Below are 25,523 nucleotides of genomic sequence, written 5' to 3' on the forward strand. Positions count from 1 at the left end.
AACAACACATTGAAAAATTAACAAGGGACACCAACATAGTTTTTAAGATCTTTGATCTTAAAAACTACGGGATAATGGTGTTGTGGTAACTTCCCCAAAAAATCAAAAAACAACCATAATATTAATATTATTTATATCACTACAAAACAAATGCCTTTTAAAATACGTTTGGCATGACTACATCAGTATCATCAGCAAAGCAGCTTCATTATTATCCCATTAAAGAAGAAGAGAATGTGCGTTGCATTTCGACATTTCATCAATTGCCACGTCACGAATGTTAATTCTAGATTACGAGCGCCAGTTTACAAGACCGAACTCTTCCAGTTACTTGATTCAGATCATGCGTGTTTGTACTTTCAACTTTTGTGTGACGATTTTTGAACGACGGCTCAACGTCCGATTTTCGGATGGTCAGTCATCCGAAAATCGGACGTTGAGTCGTCGTTCATCAAAAATTTTATAGCCTGCTCATCCAGATTTTGTCTGACGAAAAAGTAAAATTGGTTGTCGAAAGCACCGTACTAACGATCTGAAAATCGTCAGACAGCTCGTTGTATGCATTTTCCGATCTGATTTTCGTATAGTGTGTACGGGCCTATACTCTGTCTCAAATGGGAGATGTCTCACCAAAGCCCCCAACAGATAAAAAAAAATAATAAAATGAAATAAATATTAAATAATTAAATTGCAAAAAAAATATATAAAATTAAAAATTACTTACACCACTGCCCCCTGCCCTACCAACACTGTCCACAGCCCCAACCCCCTCCCCCATAAAACATTGTGAAAAAAAAATTTTAAAAATTTAAATTGTAAAAAAATCAATACGTAAAATTAAGAAACTACTGACACCATCCACTGCTCTACTGACACCGTCCACTACCCCCCACCCCGAATCTTCCAAAAATAAAAATGTCATAAATCTTTTCCCTATTTTGTAGACGCTATAACTTTTACACAAACCAATCAATATACGCTTCTTGGGATTTTTTTACCAAAAATATGTAGAAGAATACATATCGGCCTAAACTGATGAAGGAATTATTTTTTTTACATTTTTTGGGGGGGATATTTATTATAGCAAAAAGTAAAAAATATTTTTTATTTTCAAAATTGTCGCTCTTTTTTTGTTTATAACGCAAAAAATAAAAACCACAGAGGTTAACAAATACCCCCAAAAAAAAGCTCTATTTGTGGGAAAAAAAGGACATCAATTTTGTTTGGTGCAGTGTTGCACGACCGCGCAATTGTCAGTTAAATCAACGCAGTGCCGTATCGAAAAAAAATTTCTACACAAATAAAGCTTTCTTTTGGTGGTATTTGATCCCCTCTGTGTTTTTTATTTTTTGCGCTATAAACAAAAAAGTCAACTTCAACTTCAGACGAGAGCATGTGACCAAATTAAAAATGGTTACCCAAAGCATAGTCTCTCAAAGCATTATGCTACCCACCACAATCAGAATCCAAAGGGGACTGTGTTTTTGGGTATAGATAAGTTTGTTGGGAATTGGAGGGGGAGCTATATGACCAGAGCGGTTTTCCAAAATGGAAACCCAATGGATTTATAAGGCCAAAACATATACCCCTATGGTATGAATATAGAGTGGGATGTAAATGCATTTATCAGTAATGCATAAGATATGTTGATCTATGGCATTTTTGGCTCCTCTTTGATTGAACCTTTTGCAGATCGGGTACTATATATCGTCCCTCTGTTTTCAATTCAATTTCTTTATTATTTTTATTATGTAAATAATTTAGGATGGTGTAATGTTATTGTTTTTAAAGGTTTTTGACGATTTAATTAACTGCTGTGTACTATTCCTTATGACCACAAGATGGCGCTGCGTCCAAGTAATATTGTTTTTTCAGAGGAATTTTTTTATATCGGTTGCTAATTTGTTTTTAGATTTTTTCATATATTAAAATGTCCGCTAACAATTAGGTAGATATTATTCTGTAGTTTTTTATGATGGATTAACTTATTGAATATGTCTTTTAACATTTACTGTGAAATGCATTTTTAACCAATCATAGCTGCTGCTCCATAGCCGTGATTGATTTCACGTCTTCCGGAGATTGAAACGCAGCATATCTCCGCTGTCCACTTACATTGTCCCGCATATATAAGACATCCGAGTATCCGCCAAGCCACCCCCCTGATAACGTCACTCTATTACGAAACGTGTAGTTGGGGAGCTGGCGACGTGAGGCTGGTGTATGCTGGGACATAGCGGCCATCTTGTCGGTGGAGAATACTGAATGCTATTTCAAATAAAGCATGTTTTTTTATACGGAGCATGTGAATTTATCTCCTTTTAATTTAATAAAACGGATTTTGATATACTGCACCATGAGGTCTATCTCTTTACATTTCTATAGGATGGAATAACCTATGGTGGTCATTACTGGAGCACTTGGAGAAGGAAGGCTGAAATTGGGGTTGTTAAATCTATTTTCTGTTTGCTGACCCTGATGAAGATGCATGGTGATTGAAGGGCTTACTTTATTATTCAACTGCTTGTGTGATCTTTGTAATGAGGGTCCACTAAGGAGGGTAAGCGGCTGTGCTATCGGGTGCCGGCGATGGTTTCCCCCTCTTTTCACCTTCTGTTAACCACCTTCGATGTGAAGTGTGTTGAACACTGTCTTTGGATTCACTTCCTATGGACTTACTGAATTTATAAGCGCTGCACCACTTTTATATTTTTTCTTTATTGTTTTTTCTTCCATATTGTGCTGGCTGCTGTTTATCTAGTTATATTACTCAAATTGTGGATACAAGCGCAGTAGTCATTTATACTGCTATAAAACAAACATATCCAATAAAAAATGTAAAAAATCAAATTTCTTCAACAATTTAGGCAAACATGTTTTCTGCTACATATGGTACATTTGGTAAAAAAATATGCCAATAAGTGTATATTGATTGGTTTATGGGATCGTTATAGTGTCTACAAACTATAGGATATATTTATGGAATTTTTATTTATTTATTTTATACTAGTAATGGCGGCGATCAGCAACTTATAGAGGGACTACGATATTGCGGCGGACTATCGGACACTAATTGACACTTTCTGGGAACCAGTGACACTAGATGGACTTGTGTCTTTTTTCAAACTGACTAACTATGTAACTATTCATGTGATACAGTGATCAGTGCTAAAAATATACACTGTCACTGTACTAATGACACTGGCTGGGAAGGGGTTAACTGTGTGCATAGCCAGTGTTTTTGTGTGCACAATGTGCTGCTTTCACTAGGGGAAGAGACCAAACCTAGTGTCTGCTTCGCAGAGAAACCGGATCATCCTTTCCCCTCTCTCAGAACTGAGATATACCTTGTTTACAGGCATATAGACATATCTAAGTTCTCCATGTTTTACTAACGATCAGCGAGTGCCGTAGGGCATCGAGTCCCCGGGAATCGCAGATTGCTTCTGTTGTAAATGATCACAACAGAAGCGGCCCACCGGCGGAGCGCACAAGCCCCCTGCAGGCGGAAATGCAGAATCACGTATATATACATGATTCTGTCCAGTAAAAGTGCTATAGAGTGGTCATCAAGTGGTTAAACCCCCAGGCTTTAAATCAGCTGCTGAAAAGGATTAAAAAAACGAACTCCAGCTTTCGTTTAACTTTAAGGCTGGGTTCACACTAGTGCAAATTGGATGTGGATTTCCCTGCATCCAATTCCCACAGCAGGATATTGTAACCGGCTCTCTATGGAGCTGGTTCACATATCTCCGCAGCGGCTCTGGTGTGATTTGCACAGGAGTCCCGTGCATCTTTTGGTCCGTTTCAGGTCTGAATTCAGCCAAAAGTTCGGGCTAAAATCGGACCTGAAATGGTGAACGAGGACACATCAGACTCCTGCTGTGAGCCGCTGTGTGCTCATATGTGAACCCAGCCTAATAGTTCGTTTGGACCAGGCTGGTCTGAACGAACTATTTCCTTCACTAATAGATGCGCCTGCAGTGAGCAATTTATGAACTGTATGTAGCTGTAGCTACATACAGTATACAGTGCGGAGTTCTGGCAGCGGTATCAGGACTTCCCATCCCATTCCCAAAACAGGGTTGAGTCCAAATGAACTATTTTACCCTTTCCTGCCACCCCAGCATCCCTTTTAAATCGGCAATCATGTGACCACTGTCAGAGTGGTCACATGATCGGAAGCCATTCCAGCCAGCAAACAATCTGTAGTCTGGACTGAGAGCTGTCTGCGACAGATTGGTCATTATGCTGAAAGCATGCAGTGAGCACGATCTGAGCACATTAACAGCAGACACACAGTGATGCATAAAGGAAAGGGGAGGGAAAAGAAATTGCGCTCGGTGTTCAATTAAAGACTGAAAAAAAACGTGAAGTGATTCCTGCAGCTGAAACACAATAACCCCAATACAAGGGCACACAAACTAAACAATATATAAAACAGTGTAGCGCTGGACTAATAAGAGTACGCATATATTGGTATATGCGAATAAGTAGGACCCATAAATGTGTAAATAAGTGAATAATGTACATAAAGACCATATACCACTTAATCTAAAATAATCCAGTGTCCATATGCGTGTATTGTAACACTGGAAATTAATCAAATACACCTGCGTATAACTAAAAAACGAAAAGTGATATGAAAGTATATATATAGATGGTGAACTTTAAGTGAATTATGTGAACCAATGTGGCAGCAAAAGATGAATTACATCGACATAAGATGAGAAACTCTATTCACCTATATAGTGTTAATTGATCCTTATGCTTAGTGATCATAATGAAAGAAAAAAATTAAAATAAATAAAATTAGGACAGTCCCAAAAATTATGGACAAAAAGTCCCAAAACGTAGTGACACTCCAACACAAATTCAGGTTCAATGTTCCACCGCAGCTGTTGCCCACCACCAAGGGATTAAAGTTGGAGGCTTACCGGACAGCCTGCGACCACCCTTATTCAGGGGGGTCAGAACAGGCTCAGTAGAGATGTGTAGATCCAGAAGATGTTCTCGCCAATAATCTCCAGGTGTTCTCCAGGTATTCTTATGGCAAGCCAAGAAGGGCTTCCAAACGGGGTGCAGCTAGGACTTGGCCACAGGTTGCAGCAAAGATTTGACCACAAGTGCCCCAAAAAAGGAAAAAAAGTACTCCAATAGTGCAGAATGATCTGGCCAATTTATTTAAAAGTTTATAGAAACAAATATATCTAAAAAAACGAAGCTTCTGACGGGGAGAAACAAAGCAAGCTCCACCGCCGTTTAAAATCCAATCGCGCATGCGCGATACGTGCTCACGTTGTGACCCTATGGCTGTTTCGTCACAACTGACGTCATCAGGGCCACAGTGATGCATATATGTGGCGTGTGGGCATTAAAGCCCGCACATGTGTCCGATGGTTGTACATGGGTTAAAGTTAAATGAAAGCTGGAGGTATGCAGCTTCTTCTTCTGGCTAAATTCCAGTTTAAGCTGGTGCCATGACTGGTACTTTAAATCTTTCATTTGCTGATGTCAATGTTAGGGACACTGTGACACTCTGTGACTTTACTGAGGTCTGTACTGCATAAAAAAAAAAAAAAAGAACATAAAAACCACCAACTTTTGGGGACACTCAGGTCTCCTTTTTCAAGTTGACAGATATCAAAGGGGCTCTGAATGCCTGAGAAGCGTCTATTTTTTTTTTTTAGTTCTTAAGCCTTAAGTCTCAAACTTAAAGCGTTTCTTAACCCCCCCAAAAAAATACAGATCCTATTGCCTTAAAGCATGTTATACAGCACAGTGCTTGTGCTGTGTCATTTGGACCCCCGTATCACCTGAAATACCTGGGTGATCCTGCCTAGCTATGCCCTCCCCTCTGCAAACAGACCACAGTAATCATGGCTGCTGAGCCCCTGACATCGTGGTCTGTTTGCGTGCCTCCGTCATCCGCAGCCCTGCTCTTATGTGTCGGTCTCCTGCGTCCTTCTCCCCCCTCCCCTCTCTGCTGGTACAATGTGGCCCCTCCGCCCCTGCTGCTCTCACTGCTCTCATATCTTCTATTATATCATCCCATCCCCTCTGCACGATAATAAGAAGTTTCCTTGTGCCTGTGTTCTGCGCGAATACTGCGCGATTCTACCTGTATGAGCTCCGCTCCAGCCGCTCTGCTGATTGTCAGCGGCTCGGCGCTCTGTCTCTCCTCTCTCCCCCTCCTCCCTGGCTGATGTCAGCGGGAGGGCTCGCCCCCACCCACTGAAGCTATGAGCTGGAGATGGAACAGAGGAGAGGAATCAGCTGAGCATCTGGAGCGGAGCTCATACAGGTAGAATCGTGCAGTTTTTTTACATAGCACAGGTACAGGGAAACTTCTTTAATGGTGCAGAGAGGATGGGATGATGTAATAGAAGTGGGTTAACAACCACTTTAAGGCTTGCTGACCTTTTCTGTTGCAACCCTTTAAGACATTAAAGCTACAGATGCGAGATAGATTTTTGCCCATTGTCCTGAATACTTGACATTTACAGGTGTGGAGGATACTGTACATGACCATCTTCCTCCCACACACAATGCAGTGCTCGGTACCTAGGCAGTCCATTATCAAAGCAAGCACTGTCACATGGGATGGTGTGAAAAGTCATTAGTCCTATATAAGCTCTGACATAGGGGGTTATTTACGAAAAGCAAATCCACCAGTCGCTGTAAATCCGAGGGGGACATGCAAGGAAAAGAAAACAGCATTTTAGCTTGCACATGATTGGATGATAAAATCAGCAGAGCTTCCCCATTATTTCAGATCTACCCCTCAGATTTACAGTGACTGCACTTCCAAGTGAACTTGCAGTGCACTTGTAGTGCAAAGTGGATTTGCCTTTCGTAAATAACCCCCATAGTGATGCTGTCCTGAGTGCATGTACTAAACTTTGCTGCCACCCGTGCTGCTAAACGCCACTTAGATCCTGGAAAAAAGATCTCCCCAAAGCCAAGTGGAAACCCAACAATTGAGGGAGGGTGCACCTCTTGGGTTCCCTGCAGCTATCATTGGTTCCCCCAGCTGATCTTCATATCACTATCATCACCTACAATGATGTAAGCGTCAGCAGGAGAAATTAGAGCTGCGAAGAATCCAGGAGATCGACACTCTTCTAAGTGTCAGTTTCTCAGCAGACTTCGGGGTACCATTTTTCAAGATCTGAGCAGGGTTCAGCTGCACACGGTGAGTGTATTCACCTATTATTTACAGTGTAGGCATTTGGGTAAAGGATAAATTAATGGCAGTTTTTCTTTACAGTATGTTGACCTTGATGAGATTTACTAGCACCGGAAATCTGACAGCTGACTGGATATAGTAATTTAGATGAAAGGAAAATTTAAACCAATACCAACTCATTTCATCTTGCCAACATTTTCTAATTATTTAAAGGCTAAGTTCATCTTAGGGACATGTTACATGTTATACCCATATTTCAGGGCTTTTTTTTCTCAAAGAATAGGTGCAGGAACTCCCCCCATCTGAGTCACCCCTTGTCTCTGCCCCTACCCACCTCTGACCACCATCCCTTGATTCCACCCCGTACCCACCTACCAGTACTGCCCCTTTTAGAGAATACAGAACCAAGTATCATTTTGTGGTGCTAAATCATTTGTATGGAACATGTTAATGATAAAAAGAAAAGCAGTAAAATAGATCCCCTGCAACCAGGAATAGAATCCCAGCAATAGATCCCCACACAACAATAGACTCCTCCAGCAACAATGGACTCCACCCAACAACAATAGATTCCCTGCAGCAACAGTGAACCACCCACAACAAAATATCACACCCAGGAGCAAAATATCCACCCAAGCAACATTAGACCCCCCCCAGTAGCAACAACAGATCTCCCAGCAGCCAGCATCAATAGATCCTCCATCAGCCAGTAAAAATAGACCTCTCCCTCAACAGTAGATCCCTTCTAGCAACATAAGACCCCCCCAGCAACAATACATTCCCCATCAGCAACAATAGACCCTCACACAAAATCAGATCCCCACCAGTGACAATAGATCCCCCAGCAGCCAACATCAATAGACCCTCCAGCACACCCCACACCCCATGCTTTTACATACATACATTCAGTGCTGGAGGTGCCGGAACTGCGTCCCCCCGTGTTCCTGCTGAAAAAAAGCCCTATTTAGGGTTAACGTAACTTGTTCCTAATCACCTGCAATGGGATTGCTAAAGAAAGTAGTAACCTGTTGGAACCTCACTGATCAAAGCCCTGCAGAATTATGTTAGGTGCTAAGGTGAGGAAGCAGCAGTAAAGCTACACTTTTTTGGTTTGGCCAATAAGGAGGTGACACTGTAGAAGGTGGGTAATCTTTTTGCTCTCTTAGTAATACCGTGACATGGCTCTAAGGGCATCTTCACACTATACTGTTTAATTCCAGTCTATTCTTGCACAGACAATGTGCCCATCGATTTCCAAACACAGATCCCCTCAACTCACATTGCAATGCTGTGGTTCACTGCAGCACTGGTGCTTTGACAATTGCTCTAGTTGTGTGTTAGGTTGTTATTCCAAATCAAATTTCTCAACCTTTTTACCACAGAGGAACCCCTAAAATAATTTTAAGATCGTGGGGAACCCTTACCGAAATCAAATTACCAAAAATGAAATGCCTATTACATTGGTGGCCAGTAGGAAGAACCTTACAATGGTGGTAAGAATGCCACACTTACAGACAGTAAAATGAAAACTGGTGCCATGCTTCTGGATTTGCAGAGTGGTATTGGCCCCAGAAATTTGCAGGCACTATTAAAGTGGTTCTAAAGGCAGAAGGATTTTTACCTTACTGCATTCCTTCTGCATGCAACTTACCCTGCAGCCCACCCTAAATACAGCACGATCCAGCGTGAGAGTCAAGACTCTCTTGGGTCTCTCGCTCCTCCTCTGATGCAGCAGCAGGAGCCATTGGTGACTATGGACACACAAAGCAGTGCTCGGGAGCAAGCACGCACAAGTGCCCCCATAGCAAGCCACTTGCTATGGGGGCACTCGGCGGTGGGGGAGCAAGGAGCAACAGCGGGGGACCAGAGAAAAGGAGGATCGGGGTTTCACTGTGCAAAACCATTGCACAGAACAGGTACGTATGACATTTTTGTTATTTAAAAAAAACAACCTTTAATATTACTTTAAATTGTCCATAGCTCAAGGAATCCCTAGCAACCTCTGGAGGAACCCTTTTTGAGAATGGCTGTTCTAAATGAATGGTACTGCCACGCACTGCACAAAGTTACCATTATGAACTGCAGTTATCAATACTGGAAATGCATACAAAGGTGACTTAGCATGCGGTGACATATCTGACTAATGCCGTGTAAACACAATCGGGATTTTGGTTGGAAAAAGATATGGCTTTTCCGACGGGATTTCGCTCAAGCTTGCCTTGCATACACACAGTCACACAAAAGTTCGCTGAACTTTCGACCGTCAAGAACGTGGTGACGTACAACACTACGACGAGCCGAGAAAATTAAGTTTAATGCTTCCGAGCATGCGTCGAATTGTATCCGAGCATGTGTAGGAATTTTGCGCATCGGAATTGCTACAGACGATCGCATTTTCGAATAGGAACTTTTTCCGACCGAAAAATTCAGAACATGCTCTCAATCTTTTGCTGGCTTGAATTCGGCCACCAAAAGTCTGATGGAGCATACACACGGTCGCATTTTCCGACCAAAAGCTCTCATCGTTCTTTTGCTGGCCGAATTTCTGATCGTGTGTACGCGGCATAAGTGCACTGGTAGTTTCTGAAACTAAATAAGCTTTGATATGGAAATGCTGGCTTTAGAAACTGAGACCCTTAATGCGAATCAATCCAATAAACCAAAAGTGAGAAACTGGAGAACGTGTTATGGTATGTGTCAGCACACACAGGAACCTCTATATATTTTAGTCACCCCTTACCTGATATTCAAAGTATTGGTGTAAAATGCTCTCTGCTATCAGATTTTTTTCATTTATAAAATTTAAATTGTATTTTTTACCTTGTTTTCAGTGAAAATATTTACCGGCTGTAGACACCAGCTACTCTTTTTCTGTGTAAAAACATCCTCAAGTATAAAGTCTTCTTTGACTACTCAGAACTCTTTGTCATGCTTGAAACAAATGTGCTGACTTGTGAGACTGGTGAGAATGGGCCCCTAGGCCCCTTTCACATGGGCGATCCAATGAGGTCCACCTCTGCTTAGCGGAGCGGACATGGACCTGTCATCCGCCTGCTCAGCAGGGATCAGAGGAGAGATTCCCCCGCTGAGCGAGCGGATCCTGCTTCACGGAGGTGCCTGTGTGGAAGGGGCCTTAGGGTTTACAGAAACGTTATGGCTTTACCAAGAACAGAGATAAGTAATAGAGAACACTCAAGATTGGCCTATAGAGAATAATGGCCAGATTGTCGCAGACTTATGCATACAAACAGCAAAAACCAAGCTTATTTAGGCCCCCTGATTTCTGTTGATTATGGCCCCCATGGACCTAAAAGAATGGCACTGCACTGCACACAATGCTGTGTACTACTGTGCATTGTGTAACTGCGTGGTAAAACATGCATTTTAGCAATATAGAAGGCATGAATTTGTCCTTAGAAAAACATAAAGGTAAATTATGTGCATTGGGAGAGACTTACGGCCTCCCTCTGTCTCGCGAAAAAAGACACCGTATCCTGATGTCCCGTCTTCGGGGTCCTTCAACCCTCTGCCGGCAAACTGTCTTGCTCCCCCACCCCCTGCTCTCCTCTACACCCCCCCCCCCACTTTTTTTTTTCTCTCTCCCTTCCCCTACTGTTCTCTCTCACTCCTTCCTTTCTCTGGTTCTTACCTTATCTTTTCACTTAATGTGAAAAATGATTTATCCCGTGCATTTATGGTGGCAGCGACAACTTGATCCAAGAGAGGCGACCCCGCCAGTCCATGTACGTCCTCCCATGCTCGAGCGACCTGCGCGCCCCCTGCAGGGCGCGCTCTGTGATTAGCGAATGAAGGAGACTCGGCTGATCATAGATGGGAGTAACGAGCCAATCCCGCCCCCTACCACGTGATCAGCTGTCAACCAATGAAAACAGAGCTGGTAATCTGCTATTTTTTCTCCTCACGCTGAAAGAGTGAGGAGAACCCCCCCCCCCCCCAATAAACGGCTTCTGTCAAAGGGACATCAGTCCCTCACACAGAGAGCCACCTCCTCTGTGCCCACCAGTGCCACCTACCAGTGCAAAACAGCGCTGCCTATCAGTGCCCACCAGTGCCATCTACCAGTGCCACCTATCAATGCCCACCAGTGCCACCTATCAGTGCTGCCAATAAGCGCCTCATCAGTGCTGCCTATCAGTGTTACCTATCAGTGCCCATCAGTGCCACCTATCAGTGCCCTTCTGTGCCACCCACCAGTGCCACCTATCAGTGCCCATCAGTGCTGCCTAACAGTGCCCATCAGTGCAGCCTATCAGTGCCCGTCAGTGCAGCCTCATCAGCGCACATCAATGAAGGAGAAAAATGACCTGTTTGCAAAATTTTATAACAAACTATGAAAACTGTTTTATTTTTGTTTAGCAAAAAAAATAAAAACCCCAGTAGTGATTAACCACTTCCCACCAGGCCTATAGCAGAATGATGCCCGAGAAGTGGTCCTGTTATTCTGACTGGGCGTCATATGACATCCAGCAGGATAACATGCCGGCACGCGGCGAATGGTGGGCGCATCTCAAAGCCTCTGACAGAGGCTTCTTACCACGTGATCAGCTGTGACCAATCACAGCTGATCATCATGTGAACCAGGAAGTGCGGGTAAACAGCGTCTCTCCCTGTTGGAAGGGGGGGGGGGAGTCTGTGCTGATAATCATCACACTGATAATTAGCACAGCCCCCATCAAATGTGCCCATCACCTGCCAATCAGTGCCCAACAGCTGCCAGTCAGTGCCCCCTCAAAAAAAATCTCTCAATGCCCACCACAGTGGCAATCAGTGCCCACCACTGTGCCAATGCCCATCACATTGCCAATCAGTGTCCAGCAGTAACACCTGTCAGTACCTCATCATCAGTGCTGCCCATCAGGGCTATCTATTAGTGTCCATCAGTGCCATCTGTCAGTGCCAATCAGTGCCGCCTATCAGTGCCAACCTATCAGTGCCGCCTGTCAGTGCCCATCAGTGCCACCTGTCGCTGCATATCAGTGCCACCTATCGGTGCCCATCAGTGCCGCCTATCAGTGCCCATCAATTCTACATATTAGTGCCTCCTCATCAGTGCCAACTCATCAGTTCCCATCAGTGCCACCTCATCAGTGCCCATCAGTGCCACCTCATTAGCGCCCGTCAGTGAAGGAGAAAACAAAATTTTTATGACAGAAACTAAGAAAAACTTTTTTTTTTCAAAAATTTCTGTATTTTTTAGTCTGTTTAGCAAAAAATTAAAACCCCAGAGGTAATCAAATACCACCAAAAGAAAGCTCTATTTGTGTGAAAAAAATGATAAAAATTTCATTTGGGTACAGCGTTGCATGATCGCGCAATTGTCATTCAAAGTGCGACAGCGCTGAAAACTGAAAATTGGCTAGGGCAGGAAGTGCCCAGTAGTGGTTAAAGAATTTGAAAAAAAAAATGATGTGCATTGCCTATTAACCAGATGCTTACTTTCATTTCCTAACCTTAACTGGAAAAATGACAGATGAAGTCTGATTGACTGCCATAGACAACACTGTCATTCATTCTTTAACCTGTTTAAATAAAACATGGCATCATTTTTGTAATCCTTATTTTTAATTTACAAAATACAAGCAAAGTAAACATGAATGCTATAGGCACAAGATGAAAACCAGCAAAGAGGGCCAAGGTGCCCACTAGAAACTTATAAAAGACACAAGACACAAAGTGTTAAGAAGACCTGTACAAATGGCACTGTACAATTTACATATACATTTATATACAAAAACTCTCTTCTTATCCAGAGTCACAATGAATTCACTTACTAATTTGTCAGTAGCAGATTCTTTTTAATAAAAAAAATCTAAAAGGGAAAAGGGCAGAATCTTCTTGTGTTTCCGGCAATGGAATAAAAATGTTATGTATAAAGTCCACTTAAAAGTGCAAACGTTGAGAGGTCCATCAGCTGCATCTGTGATTGATCCGGATGCGATGAGTCCCTTTCCTGTTCTTCAGTCGTCATAATATGTGTATGGGCTTCTACACTAGACGACCTACTGCAACAAAATACAAGCTGGTGTTATTTTACCAACAATTGTATAGGAAAGACAGTAAATATTAACAGTCAACTGCTGATGTTATCCAGAAAATAATTGAGGTTTGCTAAAGAGGCAATACATATTACAGTACACACTTAAGTGCTAGGGGGGAAGTAAAATGTAAAGGGTACACATATAGGATCTATTTGTAAAAAAATTAGAATATCTAGTCGTTCATCAAAACTTCATGTCCTGTCGTTCTGTTGTGATCGCAAAACCGCATGTTCCCAAGCTATCTTCTCTTCTTCTTGAAAGGTCTTCACTTATTATAGACAGTAGTAAAGATAGGTTCATTTATAACAAACACAGGGGTTCAATTACTAAAACTGCAGAGTGCAAAATCTAGTGTAGTTCTGCATAGAAATCAATCAGCTTCCATATTTTTTATGGCAAAGCTTAATAGCCCAAGCTGAACTTAGAAGCTGATTGGCTACCATGCGCAGCTGCACCAGATTTTGCACTCTCCAGTTTTAGTAAATCACCCCTATAGAGCCAGTCGGGAAAATACCACAATATGAGCACTAGATAGAGCCGAGAATCATAGAATATAAAAACATGTTAGTTAGAAGAGGTAAAATGTAACAAATATAGAGAACACTGGAGGGAATTAGCAATTAAATGGGGATCCTGCAGCAGCAATAGTTACATTTATTTGCCTACAGCAGGGGTCCCCAACCTCCAGGCCATGGCCTGTTTGTAGCTGGCCTGCATCAATGCACTGCAGGAGGTGAGCGGCTGGTGAGCAAAGTGGCATGATGTTTTTTTTATTGTTTTTTTTACAGCTGCTTGCTGACACAGCGGGGGAAGTGTCTTCCCCCCGGTCCGTGAAACAATTGTCTTCCACAAAACCGGTCCCTGGTGCCAAAAATGTTGGGAACCACTGGCCTACAGCGTTCTCTGGAATTGTTACATTGTATTTTTCTTCCTAGTTATTTCCTATCTATTTATTTCCTACCTGCATCTAGTGGCCGTAATAATGTATTTCCTGATTCACACTATATTATAAATTAATCTATTCTTAATTAATAAAATCAGCCCAAAGTGAAAAGTTCAATTGATTCTGCTCCATTCTCACAATAGCTGGTTAGTTAGCACAAAACAAATGTACACACAGTTTTACTGGATGAACGATGAACAGCTAAGTGCATTTTATTTTATATATATATATATATATATATATATATATATATATATATATATATAAAAAATTAACCCCAATTAGCCATTGAATTTTAAGTGAATTTTGTTCTTGAAGGGTAGGGATCATACTGGACTGACTTGATTGGTCACTGGTTGTAGATAGGAAGTCAAGGGGCAGAATAGGAAAAAGTTTCTTTCCAGAGTTTGATGCCCAGCTGTTGTGTGAAGATGGTAAACCCTGTTGTGGGCCTGGGCTGCTACCTCAGGGTGAGGCCAGGTGTTCGCTCCCGTAGTGATCAAAGGAGGTAAATGTAAAGGAACGCCCAAAATGCGGTAGTTATGAAATAAACCGCTTTAATAAGAGTACAGATGATAAAATAGAGCCAACATGTTTTGGGGGACCAAGGACTCCCCCTTCCTCAGGGCTGTACAAAAGATAAAAACGTGTATGTATACCATATATGATATGTATACAATAATAAAATGATTCAAATAACCATATATGTGGAGAAAATTCTAGACATAAAGGAAAAAATGGCTCACAGTAAGGATTCTTAGAGCTTTTGCATATGATAAAAACTGACCTTCAGAAAAAAACTTCTGGTAAGTAAAATAAACGTTAGTGATCGCTTACTGTATAAAAATGTGTCTACATTCTTCGGATAACCATTTTTTTTTATTTGACCAAAAAAGGTTATCCGAAGAATGTAGATTCATTTTTATATTGTAAGCGATCAATAACATTTATTTTACTTCCCAGAAGCTTTTATCTGAAGGTCTAGGACCTTAGGTCATCTTTGGTCATTTTTATCATACGCAAAAGCTCTAAGACTCCTTACTGTGAGACATTTTTTCCTTTATGTCTAGAATTTTCTCCACATATATGGTTATTTGAATCATTTTATCATTGTATACATATGATATATTGTACACATGCACGTTTTTATCTTTTGTACAGCCCTGAGGAAGGGGGAGTCCTTGGTACCCCCAAAAAATTAAAGGAACACTTTGAAAAACATCATATCTCAATGGGCAAAAATATCATGCTGGATATGTATACTGATATGGACTGGGTAATGTGTTAGGAACGAAAGGATGCCACATAGTTTGATGGAAATAAAAATGATCAACCTTCAGGAGGGCTGAATTCAAAGACACCCTGAAAATCAAAGTGAAAAAATTATGCAGCAAGCTAGTCCATTTTGCTGTAATTTCAGTGCAACTCAAAATAGTGCTCCATAGTTTGTATGGCCCCCACGTGCTTGTATGCATGCCTGACAACGTTGGGGCATGCTCCTAATGAGATGACGGATGGTGTCCTGGGGTATTTCCTCGCAGATCTGGACCAGGGAATCACTGAGCTTCTGAACAGACTGTGGTGCAACCTGGTGGCGTCAGGTAGACCGACACATAATATCCCAGAGGTGTTCTACTGGGTTTAGGTCAGGTCGAACGTGGGGACAATTCAATGATATGAATTCCTTCATCCTCCAGGAACTGGCTACATACTCTTGCCACATGAGGCTGGGCATTGTCCTGCATCAGGATTAACCCAGGACCCACAGCATCAGAGTAGGGTCTGACAATGGGTCCAAAGATTTCATCCTAATACCTAATGGCAGTCAGGGTGCCATTGTCTAGCCTGTAGAGGTCTGTGCGTTCCTCCATGGATATGCCTCCCCAGACCAACACTGACCCACCACCAAACCGGTTATGGTGAACAATGTTACAGGCAGCATAACATTCTCCACGGCTTCTCCAGACCCTTTCACGTCTGTCACATGTGCTCAGGGTGAACCTGCTCTCATCTGTGAAAAGCACAGGGAGCAAGCGGTGGACCTGCCAATTCTGGTGTTCAATGGCCAATTGAGTTTCACGGTGCCGGGCAGTGAGCACAGGGCCCACTAAAAGACATCGGCCCTCAGGCCACCCTCATGAAGTCTGTTTCTGATTGTTTGGTCAGAGACATTCACACCAGTGGCCTGCTGGAGGTTATTTTGTAGGGCTTTGGCAGTGCTCATCCTTTTCCTTCTTGCACAAAGGAGCAGATACCGGTCCTGGTGATGTGTTAAGAACCTTCTATGGCCCTGTCCAGCTCTCCTAGAGTAACTACCTGTCTCCTGGAGTCTCCTCCATGCTCTTGAGACTGTGCTGGGAGACACAGCAAAGCTTCTGGCAATGGCATTTATTGATGTGCCATCCTGGAGGAGTCGGACTGACTGTGCAACCTATATAGGGCCCAGGTATCGCCTCATGCTACCAGTAATGACACTGACCCTAGCCAAATGCAAAGCTAGTGAAAAACAGTCAGAAAAGATGAGTATTAAAAAAATTGTCAGTAGCCTCCACCTGTAAAACCATTCTTGTTTTGGAGGTCATCTCATTGTTGCCCATGTAGTGCACCTGTTGTTAATTTCATTAACACCAAAGCAGCTGAAACTGATTAACAGTTTAATTGACTTGATGCTATACTTTGATTAAAAAGTGTTACTTTAATTTATACACACACAAAAATAATAATATACATTATATAAATAAACCTAAGAAAATGTTAATATATTACTTCCCAGCCCTTAGATGTACAGACTTTAATAGTTTTTCCTTTTTCAGTATTTTTCCTTTATTTTTACCCACTGATCTGGTCAGTAACACTTGCTGTCCTAGGGTGACAACGTTCACTCACTGAATTTATAGAGTGGCAGAATTGTCACCCTAGGACAGGAAGTATGTTTGGGCTGCAAAACACCTTCCCACGATATTATGCAGAGAAGGAGGTCACAGTCCTGTTACACTTGCTGTTTGGGATAACATTGCAGAGTGCACAAGACAGCACTGGATTTTGGGCAGGATCACGTGCTCATTTTAGATTTTAGAAGTGTTAAGTGTTCAGGCAGGAAAGTGTTAGGTAGGTGATTTGTTTTGGGGGTTACTTTGTTAGTGACATTTAGGGCAGCCTCGTGCCAAACACTACCAGCATAAAACTCTCTACACCAACAACAAATGTATTGGGATTTTTCATATACACACTGGTGCTTCTGAATGACAGCAAATCATTTTATTACATTGTTTGCCATTACTGTAATGATCACTCACTGAAAGGGTTCAATCCAGGTCTCCTTCCAGGAGGGAAACTGCCAGCATTAGTACCTAAAAATAAAAGGGTAAAATATTAAAGATAGACGATGAGCTGTGCATATACAACCTATACCATGCCAAAAACATACATAGCTATCTCTTAGTAGTTCACTGCCAACAAATCCAACAGGTGGATTGTACCAGAAAACGAATCTCAAGAGGCCATCAATTTCCTAAATGGTCAATTTTATTTTACCCCATATAATGCGTTTCATGGATACCTGCCACTTCATCAGATATGTGGTGTAAAAGCAAATGTCCTGTGCTGACATGCAGAAATATCAGAGCCATATGTGGCTCCTGAGGTTCATCCTCTCCTTTGAAGGGGGGTGCCTCTGCCACCTGACAAGATTTTTTTTTGTTTCACCATCTCAAATTTCCAACCAGCTGAACATGATCTGGGCCAGTCCAGAGCATCTGAGTGCGATCACCTCTTCCCAATAACTGGACAGAGACAGATGCATTCCCCAAATGGGATGTAATAAGGTTGCACACACCAATCCTGTGGTCTCCTGCAACCTCACCAGATGCAAGGCAACATCTTCTATATGTATTTCTCCCAATGTTTTTGCATTATGATTACTACACTATAAGGGCTCGCCTGCTTGTCTCTCAAGCACATACCTTTCTGGGGAATAAATACATCCTAGAGACAATTGGGTTGATTTACTAAAACTGGAGAGTGCAAAATCTGGTGCAGCTCTGCACAGCTTCCAAGTTTTATTGTCAAAGCTTCATTGAACAAGCTGAAGTTAGAAGCTGATTGGCTACCATGAACAGCTGCACCAGATTTTGCACTCTTCAGGTTTAGTAAATCAGCCCCTATATGTGGATTTGTGTCAGGTATTGCAATGTCTGGCAAATGGCAGGAAGGCTGGTGCTTGGGAATGGCTCAGGGTGGGTGTGAGGTTCTGCAGCTGTCCAATCAGTCCTGGTGTACCAAAAATAACAAAACAGGTGGCAGCCTGAACACTTTCTCCCCTAGTGTTTTTTTTTGCCCGGTTTGAGAATGAGCACTATAATTGCTTCCCTCATGGATGCTGGTAGGGTGAAAGTCTCAAATAGGTGAGTGTAAAGGGTAAGCAGCTGAATATTGTGAATAGAATTCGATGGGCAGCCCATCAGACCCAGGTGACTTGGATCTAGCAAAGCTGGCGATTGGCATTGCTATCTCCTTGGTTATTAGTGGCGCTTCAAAAGGCTGCATCTAGTAGGCGGGGCACTAGTATCTGTGATAGTAGGATAAAGTCTATGTGGGACATTGTGTTGTGGGTGGAGGAGAAGCATGAGTATGCTCTGGCGTTTGAGTGTTTAGTCCTCCACGAGTCAGCCAGATTGAAGGTTGATATCAGTCTGGCGAACCTGGTGGATGTACAGGGCCTAGGAGTCGAGGGAGGCTGTTGTGCTCTGTCCAGGCTGGGGTTTAGGGTAGCATTGAAGTCTCCCATTCAGATGGCTGGGATTGTCGGATGCTGTGCTACAAAGTCGAGTCTCTCCGTCAAGACTGTCATGCAAAATGGAGGTGGTACATAATAAGCCATCAGCAAAAACTGTTCACCATATATTTTAGCATGTAGGAAAACATAGCAACCTTGTGGGTCTGAGCTTAGGTCACACAACTCAAAATGCAGGGACTTGGTTATGAGTAATGTGAGTAATGACACCCCTCTTGCTTGTGTGGTATAAACTGAATGATATGCCCAGCCAATCCAAGGGCATTTAAGAGCAAGCTGTAAACGGGCGTCTATATGCGTCTCAACTAGGACTATGATGTCTGCCCTCTGTTTTTTAATACAAGATAGGACGGCTGAGCGTTTAATTTTGTCACGTAATCCTCTAAAGTTCCAAGTTAAAAACTTCAGAGATGCCATGGTAGGGTGTGATGTAAATGACAAAGGATTTTGATCATGCAGTACCACAGTGTCACACAAGAGGGGGTCCTCACCCCATATATGCAGGTAAGCCCTCCAGACAGTAAAGCATGTAGAAATACACTGAACATTGCATTCTGTAAATGATAGCATATGTACTTGTTGCATTGTACTTTTGATATAACATTTCCCCCTCCCTCCCACCCAGCCCATCACCGACCCCAACTGGTGTAGTCATATTCCCATAACAAAACATAAACTTGCGTGTGAAGTGAACCAAACACTTTGTTCCTGGTAAAACGGTAACATAGACAAAACCTGAATCTGGGCCCTAAGTGATAAAGGTTGGTGTGATAATACAGCCCTGGAATCAAACTTTAGGCTTGTGTGGCATAATGGGGTGGATTCCAGGATGAATCTATACCCACATTCCAGGTCTCACTGGTAGTGCAAGGGGGCAAAACACCACTGAATAAGTCTTGCATATTGTAAGCCTTTTGTGTCTCTGAGTAGTAGTTCTCCGTTTGTAAAGGGGAATGTTTATGCTGTATGTGGCTTTGGCCTGAGTATTTCGTGCAACGTGGCCATAACGTTCAAGATATTCTTGCGAGTACCCGGGCAAGGTAGCGCTGGTTCAGAATGTCTTTGATGGTTAGGCGGGCTGGTCACCGAATGTTGTATTATTTCAGGTGGTGTATATAAAAGATAGGACCTCTCAATTACAAATGGGAGGGGGGGGATTACTGGAGGGGAATATTGCAAACGGCAAACAGGAGACATTGAAATAATAAGTGGGACAATTTCCCCTATGTTGCATAGTAGGGGGCTTGTGGTCCCTTGTTGCAGCACACAGCTGTGTACTGTATATTGTAGATTAATTGTTTGCTTTCTTGTTGGTGTCTCGGAGCTCTAGCCAGGCGATGGTGTCCTCAGGAGTTTCAAAGAAAATGGTGCGGTCATCGTCTTCTACACAAAGGCGCGCAGGGAACAGCATTGAATATTTTTTTTTTTTTTTTTTTTTTTTTTTTTTATACGTAGGTGTCTTTTGGCTTCTGTAAAGCTTTGCCTGCGCTTCTGTACTTCAGTGGAAAAATCTGGGGAAATGGCTACAACTGACATTGCCAATGGGAATATTGCCTTTCACTCGTGCCATGCATAGTGCTGTGTCTCAGTCTTTATAGTTCAGCAGTTTAGCAATAAATGTGTGCGGAGGGGCACCCTGGGGTGGTGGCCTAGCGGGCTAGCTGTGTGCTCTTTCAACGGCAAAGGTGGCTGAAAAGGCCCCCCTGCCATACATTGTGATCAGCACTTGTTCTAGGAATGCAGTTGGGCCTTTCCCCTCAGTCCCTTCTGGCAGACCAATAAAAGCGAAAGTTGCACCTACGGAGTCTGTTTTCCATGTAGTCCTGTTTTGCCAGGAGTTGATTGATCTGGTACTGCATGCGTTCGGAGGAATTCTGTAATGGCGGAATCTCCACCTCTCCCAATCTGGTCTCAGAGGTCTTAACCCGCTCCTTGAGCTTATAGAGGTCCTGTCAGACCAGGGAGATATCCACCTTCACCTCCTCAATTTTAGTCGTAATGGTGGCTTTTAGTGCAGAGATAGCCTCTAGTACCTTGTCCATATCTGCTCCCGCTGTCAATCTCCCCTCTAACGCGGAGCTGCCATCTTCCTCCAGGCTGTCTTTCTCATTCCTGTGGTATTTATCTAGCTTGGCGGCCATATCTGACTTAGGTTTCGTCAGAGCCATGGCTGTTATAAAGCGGTAGCAGTTGTAACAGGCTGAGTGGTGCTGGTGTCAGTATAGGGGGTGAGCTGGGCCTCGGGGGAGTATGCAGGCCAGGATTAAGTATGGACACTGGAGGAGGGTGTAGCAAGATGGCCGCCATATGTGCGACCAGGAGCAAGGCCGTGACCACTACCTGTCACAGATGGAGCTGGATGCCCCTTTCAAACTTAGCCTAGGGTAATGCTCTGACAGGCCAGGGTGCTCCGGTGGCTGTTTGGGGCCTGGATGATGCAAGGGAGAGACAGGGAGGCCGTGGGCATCCGTTGGGGTGTGGCAAGATGGCCGTTACTCACATGTTGGATCTCGGAATCGCCTGCAGGCCGGTGCTCGGTAGTGTCTCTGTGAGGAAGGTAGGCAGCGGTGGGCAGGCTGGGTGTCTTCCAGTACCATGTGAAGAGGGAGCCAGGGGTGGAGAAGGCCGAGATGCAGTGTCGGCAGGAAGGTCGGGAGGAGCAATATGGCCGCCAGGCCCCCGAGGCTAGCCCAAAGCGACGGTCTGTCCCCGAGGTGGCTGCAGTGCGGGGGAACGCCGCTCCTCTCAGGTCGCCATCCGGTCGGAAGCCAGTGGAGTCGTGGCTGGGTATGTGCAGGGTCCCTGGGGGATTTTTCAGACTGCTGTAGGAGATTGCCAGATCACAGGATCAATTAGGAGGAAAGGAGTAATTACAAGAGTAATGGATGGAGCTCAGGTCACACACGTCCTACTCCATGCTGCTTCAGGCTATGCCCCCCCTTTCTCCCCTAGTGTTACATGGAGTGGCAGCCACAGTGGTGATCTTTGCTGGTCACATGACATGTCAGGAAAATATTATAATGCATTAAAGTATTTTGCATTCTCTTTGGAGCTTTGAGCTACTTTTCACATTTCCAAGGCCCTCTCTTTGCTTCTTTATTGTAAAGCCTGTTGTTTGCAGGACTCAAAACTGAAGCTGAAATTTACTCACACAAGTGAATGACTCAACTTAGTGACCCTTATCAGTCACCTCAGTCCAAAGCTTTAGTTAGACAAACTACCTGATCTACAACCTTAAACACTTCTCTGGCTTCATGTCACTGCTTCAGCGCGGTCTCCGGATCCAACCATCACTTCTTGCTTTCACAGGAGAAACCGAGGGCAGTGAAGCCATAGGCTCCTGTTGCTGTCAAATTCCTGTGAGGTGGGGGCATGGTTTACTGGTGCAGGGTGTGTCTAAGGATGCGCACAGCCCAGCTCCGGAAAGTGCACGCATGGATGTCTCCTTAGCACCTGGCTTGATGCAGGAGGCACCTGTAGGAGAGAGAATCTGCCAGTAGGTGACTGCCATAAGAGGAGGTAAACACGTTTTCTGTGCAATATGCTTGCACAGAGCAGGTAAGTATTATGTCTTTTTATTAACAAAAAAAAAATAAGCCTTTAGCATCACTTTAAATCAGTATTAAACCCAAAACCAAAAAGGCATTAGTTTTCTTTTTTTGAATACTTTTTTCTTGATTCTACCTGGTGATCTGGCCAGTAACACACATCCTGAAATACTCTGGATGAATGAGCAAAGGGGCACCTTAGGACAGCAGCATTGTCAGTCTGGGGGGAGGGGAGTGTCAGATGTACTAGCAGATTTAAATACACTAACACATGAGCCAAATTCCGGCTAACACTTTTTAAAGCAGTTGCAGTAAACAGTTTTTTTTCCTTTTGGGATAAAGGTTTTACATAAATAAAAGCTGATCATTGTAAGCATCCCTGTCAGTGTTAAATGGTTTGTCTCATTCCTGTCTGCAGATCTGCATCTGCAAGACAGCTTGTTCTTTTGAAAATGTAATTACCAGCTGGATCAACAGATGCAAAAAGAAGAAAGCCTAAAAAAGAAAACTAATGCAGTCACCACATCTAAGAATTGGTAAGCTGCTTTTGTGTTTAATACCACTTTAAGGCTCCATTCACACTAGCGCGTTTTTTGATGCATTTTGCATTTTGCAGAAATGCATGGAAATTTTTTAACATGGGTTCCTATGGAAAATGTTCACATCAATGCCTTTTTGTACCTCTGCATTTTGGAAAGGGTCAGGGACTTTTTTTCATGCAAAATGCAGCGTTTTGTATGTAATAGAATTCAATGGACCAGCATAAAAAACGCAAGTGCAGCGTTTTTACAGCGTTTTTGATGCATTTTTTTTTTTTTTTTTAGACTATACAGTCTAAAAAAAACTGTAAAAAAAACAAAAAACACGCAAAACGCCGCAAAAACGCTGTAAAAACGCTACAAAAACGCTGCTCAAAAACGTGGCAAGCATTACAAAAAAAACTCCAAAAACGCTCAAAAGCAACATGCACAGATGTGATTCGAGCCTAAGTGGCCTTCTTAGCTAATCCATAATGATCTAGAAATCCTTTATAGTGTATTAAATGTTTACCTGTAAGACAAAGATTGTATATAGATTGAAAAATAGAAAAATACTGCGCTTAGGCTAAAATGGCAAATGGACACCAGCTGACATATACTGTGAGCAACAATTTACAAGTATATAAAAGAAAAATGCAGCTCGTAAATGTCCATAGAAGAAGAGAAAAAGTCCATCAATCCTGGGAAGCACCCGATGGGTAAGTGATCCTTGACTTATAGGTGAGTAATAGTCTTCAACCAACACCACAATAGGCCAAGCCTCTTACCCTTAGGAATGGACCACTAGATTATCATTAGGTTTAATTAGTTAATTGGATCTAAATTGACCCCCGGTATATGTATGTATGAATGTGAGATAGGGTTGTAAGCTACTTGAGGGCAGGGACTGATGTGAATGTGCAATATATGTGAAAAGCGCTGTGTAAATTGACGGCGCTATATAAGTGCGTAAAATACTGCTCAGCTCCAGTCTGGAAGTTTTCAATACAGATCTTTAAGGGAAGCCTGTCCTGAGAGTAGGCATACTATAAAACAACATTGCTGACCCTTTTCCTAAGATGATTTAAAGCGGGGTTCCACCCAAATTTTAAACATTATCTCTATGCATTGTCTTCCTTGCCTAGATGCTGACATGCTGTGTAAAAAAATGTAAATCGCCGTAATTACCTTTTTTTTCTAATCTTCTTAGCACTTCCTGGTTTTCCTCCCATGGGAGTAGGTGTGTTTCTAGCCTCTCCCAGACCTCCCACAGTCCCTGGGAGCTAGTCTCAGGCTTCCCAGCATGCATTGTGCAACAGCATCATCACAACATCTCGGTGAATTCTGGGAGCACAGCATTCACTGCATCCAGGAAATACATGCTTGTGGGCTTCAAATGCCCACAATGAAGATGGAAACCGCCTTCAGTGAATTTTATAAGTTATTCTTTACAACGAAATCGGACACAGGCGGACTTATTACACAGAACATGTGAGTAGATAATCATGAGAAGAAAAGTATGTGAATGAACTCCAAAAAAAAAAAATGATAGATAGGTGGACCCCCGCTTTAAGTAACTGACCCAGAACAAGCACACAGCCAACAACCTTCTGATCTGAATACTTGTTCCGGGTCAATGACTGCGAAGGTATTGAAGCCACTGGATCAGAATGACAGCTAACCAACTAGTATGTTTAGGAGGAGATGTTAGTCATGGGGGATTTTATATTTTGGAACTACTGGCATGTTGGCTTTAGTGCTAAAAAAGCTTTTACTGAGATTTCGTAGGCTTTCAGCTAGCTTTAGTAAATTTGTTTTAATTTAACATTTTATATAGTGAGATTTTTAACATATAAATGTTTTATTGTTTTTGTATTGTACCTTTATATTTGCTGTGTATTTATGTCTACAGCCACCAGAGCCTAAGGATGTCTGCATAATTCAGACATTTCCCCTACAGTAAAACCTGGGTTTGAGAGTAACTTGGTTTGAGAGCGTTTTGCAAGACAGGCAAAATTTATAAAAAAATTTTGACTTGATATACAAGCGACATCCTGATATACAAGTAGCGTCAAGTCACAACAGAGTATAAAAGAGAAGTGAGGTGCCTCTAAGTGTAGCAATACAGTTACATTTAATGAACGTACAACATTTAGCAGATCACATGGTTGATGATTAAAACAGGCACCTCTTATGCCCCGTACACACGGTCGGACTTTGTTCGGACATTCCGACAACAAAATCCTAGGATTTTTTCCGACGGATGTTGGCTCAAACTTGTCTTGCATACACACGGTCATACAAAGTTGCCGGAAAATCCGATCGTTTTAATTGCGGTGACGTAAAACACGTACGTCGGGACTATAAACGGGGCAGTGGCCAATAGCTTTCATCTCTTTATTTATTCTGAGCATGCGTGGCACTTTGTCCATCGGATTTGTGTACACACGATCGGAATTTCCGACAATGGATTT

General features: G+C 42.8%; 1 protein-coding gene across 11 annotated transcripts in view; it reads right to left on the reverse strand.

The window, feature by feature from the left end:
- Positions 1-12,753: 12,753 nt before the first annotated feature.
- Positions 12,754-25,523, reverse strand: part of SMOC1 (SPARC related modular calcium binding 1) — a 296,270-nt gene continuing 283,500 nt past the window's right edge. For 10 of the 11 annotated variants that reach the window (XM_073609810.1, XM_073609807.1, XM_073609805.1 and 7 more), the window contains 2 exons: positions 17,488-17,541; positions 12,754-13,212 (listed from right to left, as the gene is read on the reverse strand). In XM_073609810.1, the coding sequence (XP_073465911.1) occupies positions 13,196-13,212; positions 17,488-17,541 (71 nt within the window). In that variant the 3' untranslated portion in view covers positions 12,754-13,195. The remainder of the gene's footprint in view (positions 13,213-17,487; positions 17,542-25,523) is intronic. The other variant, XM_073609800.1, reaches the window with a different exon arrangement.

This window comes from Aquarana catesbeiana, linkage group LG13, assembly GCF_042186555.1.
Source record: "Aquarana catesbeiana isolate 2022-GZ linkage group LG13, ASM4218655v1, whole genome shotgun sequence".
Taxonomy (NCBI): Eukaryota; Metazoa; Chordata; class Amphibia; order Anura; family Ranidae; genus Aquarana; species Aquarana catesbeiana.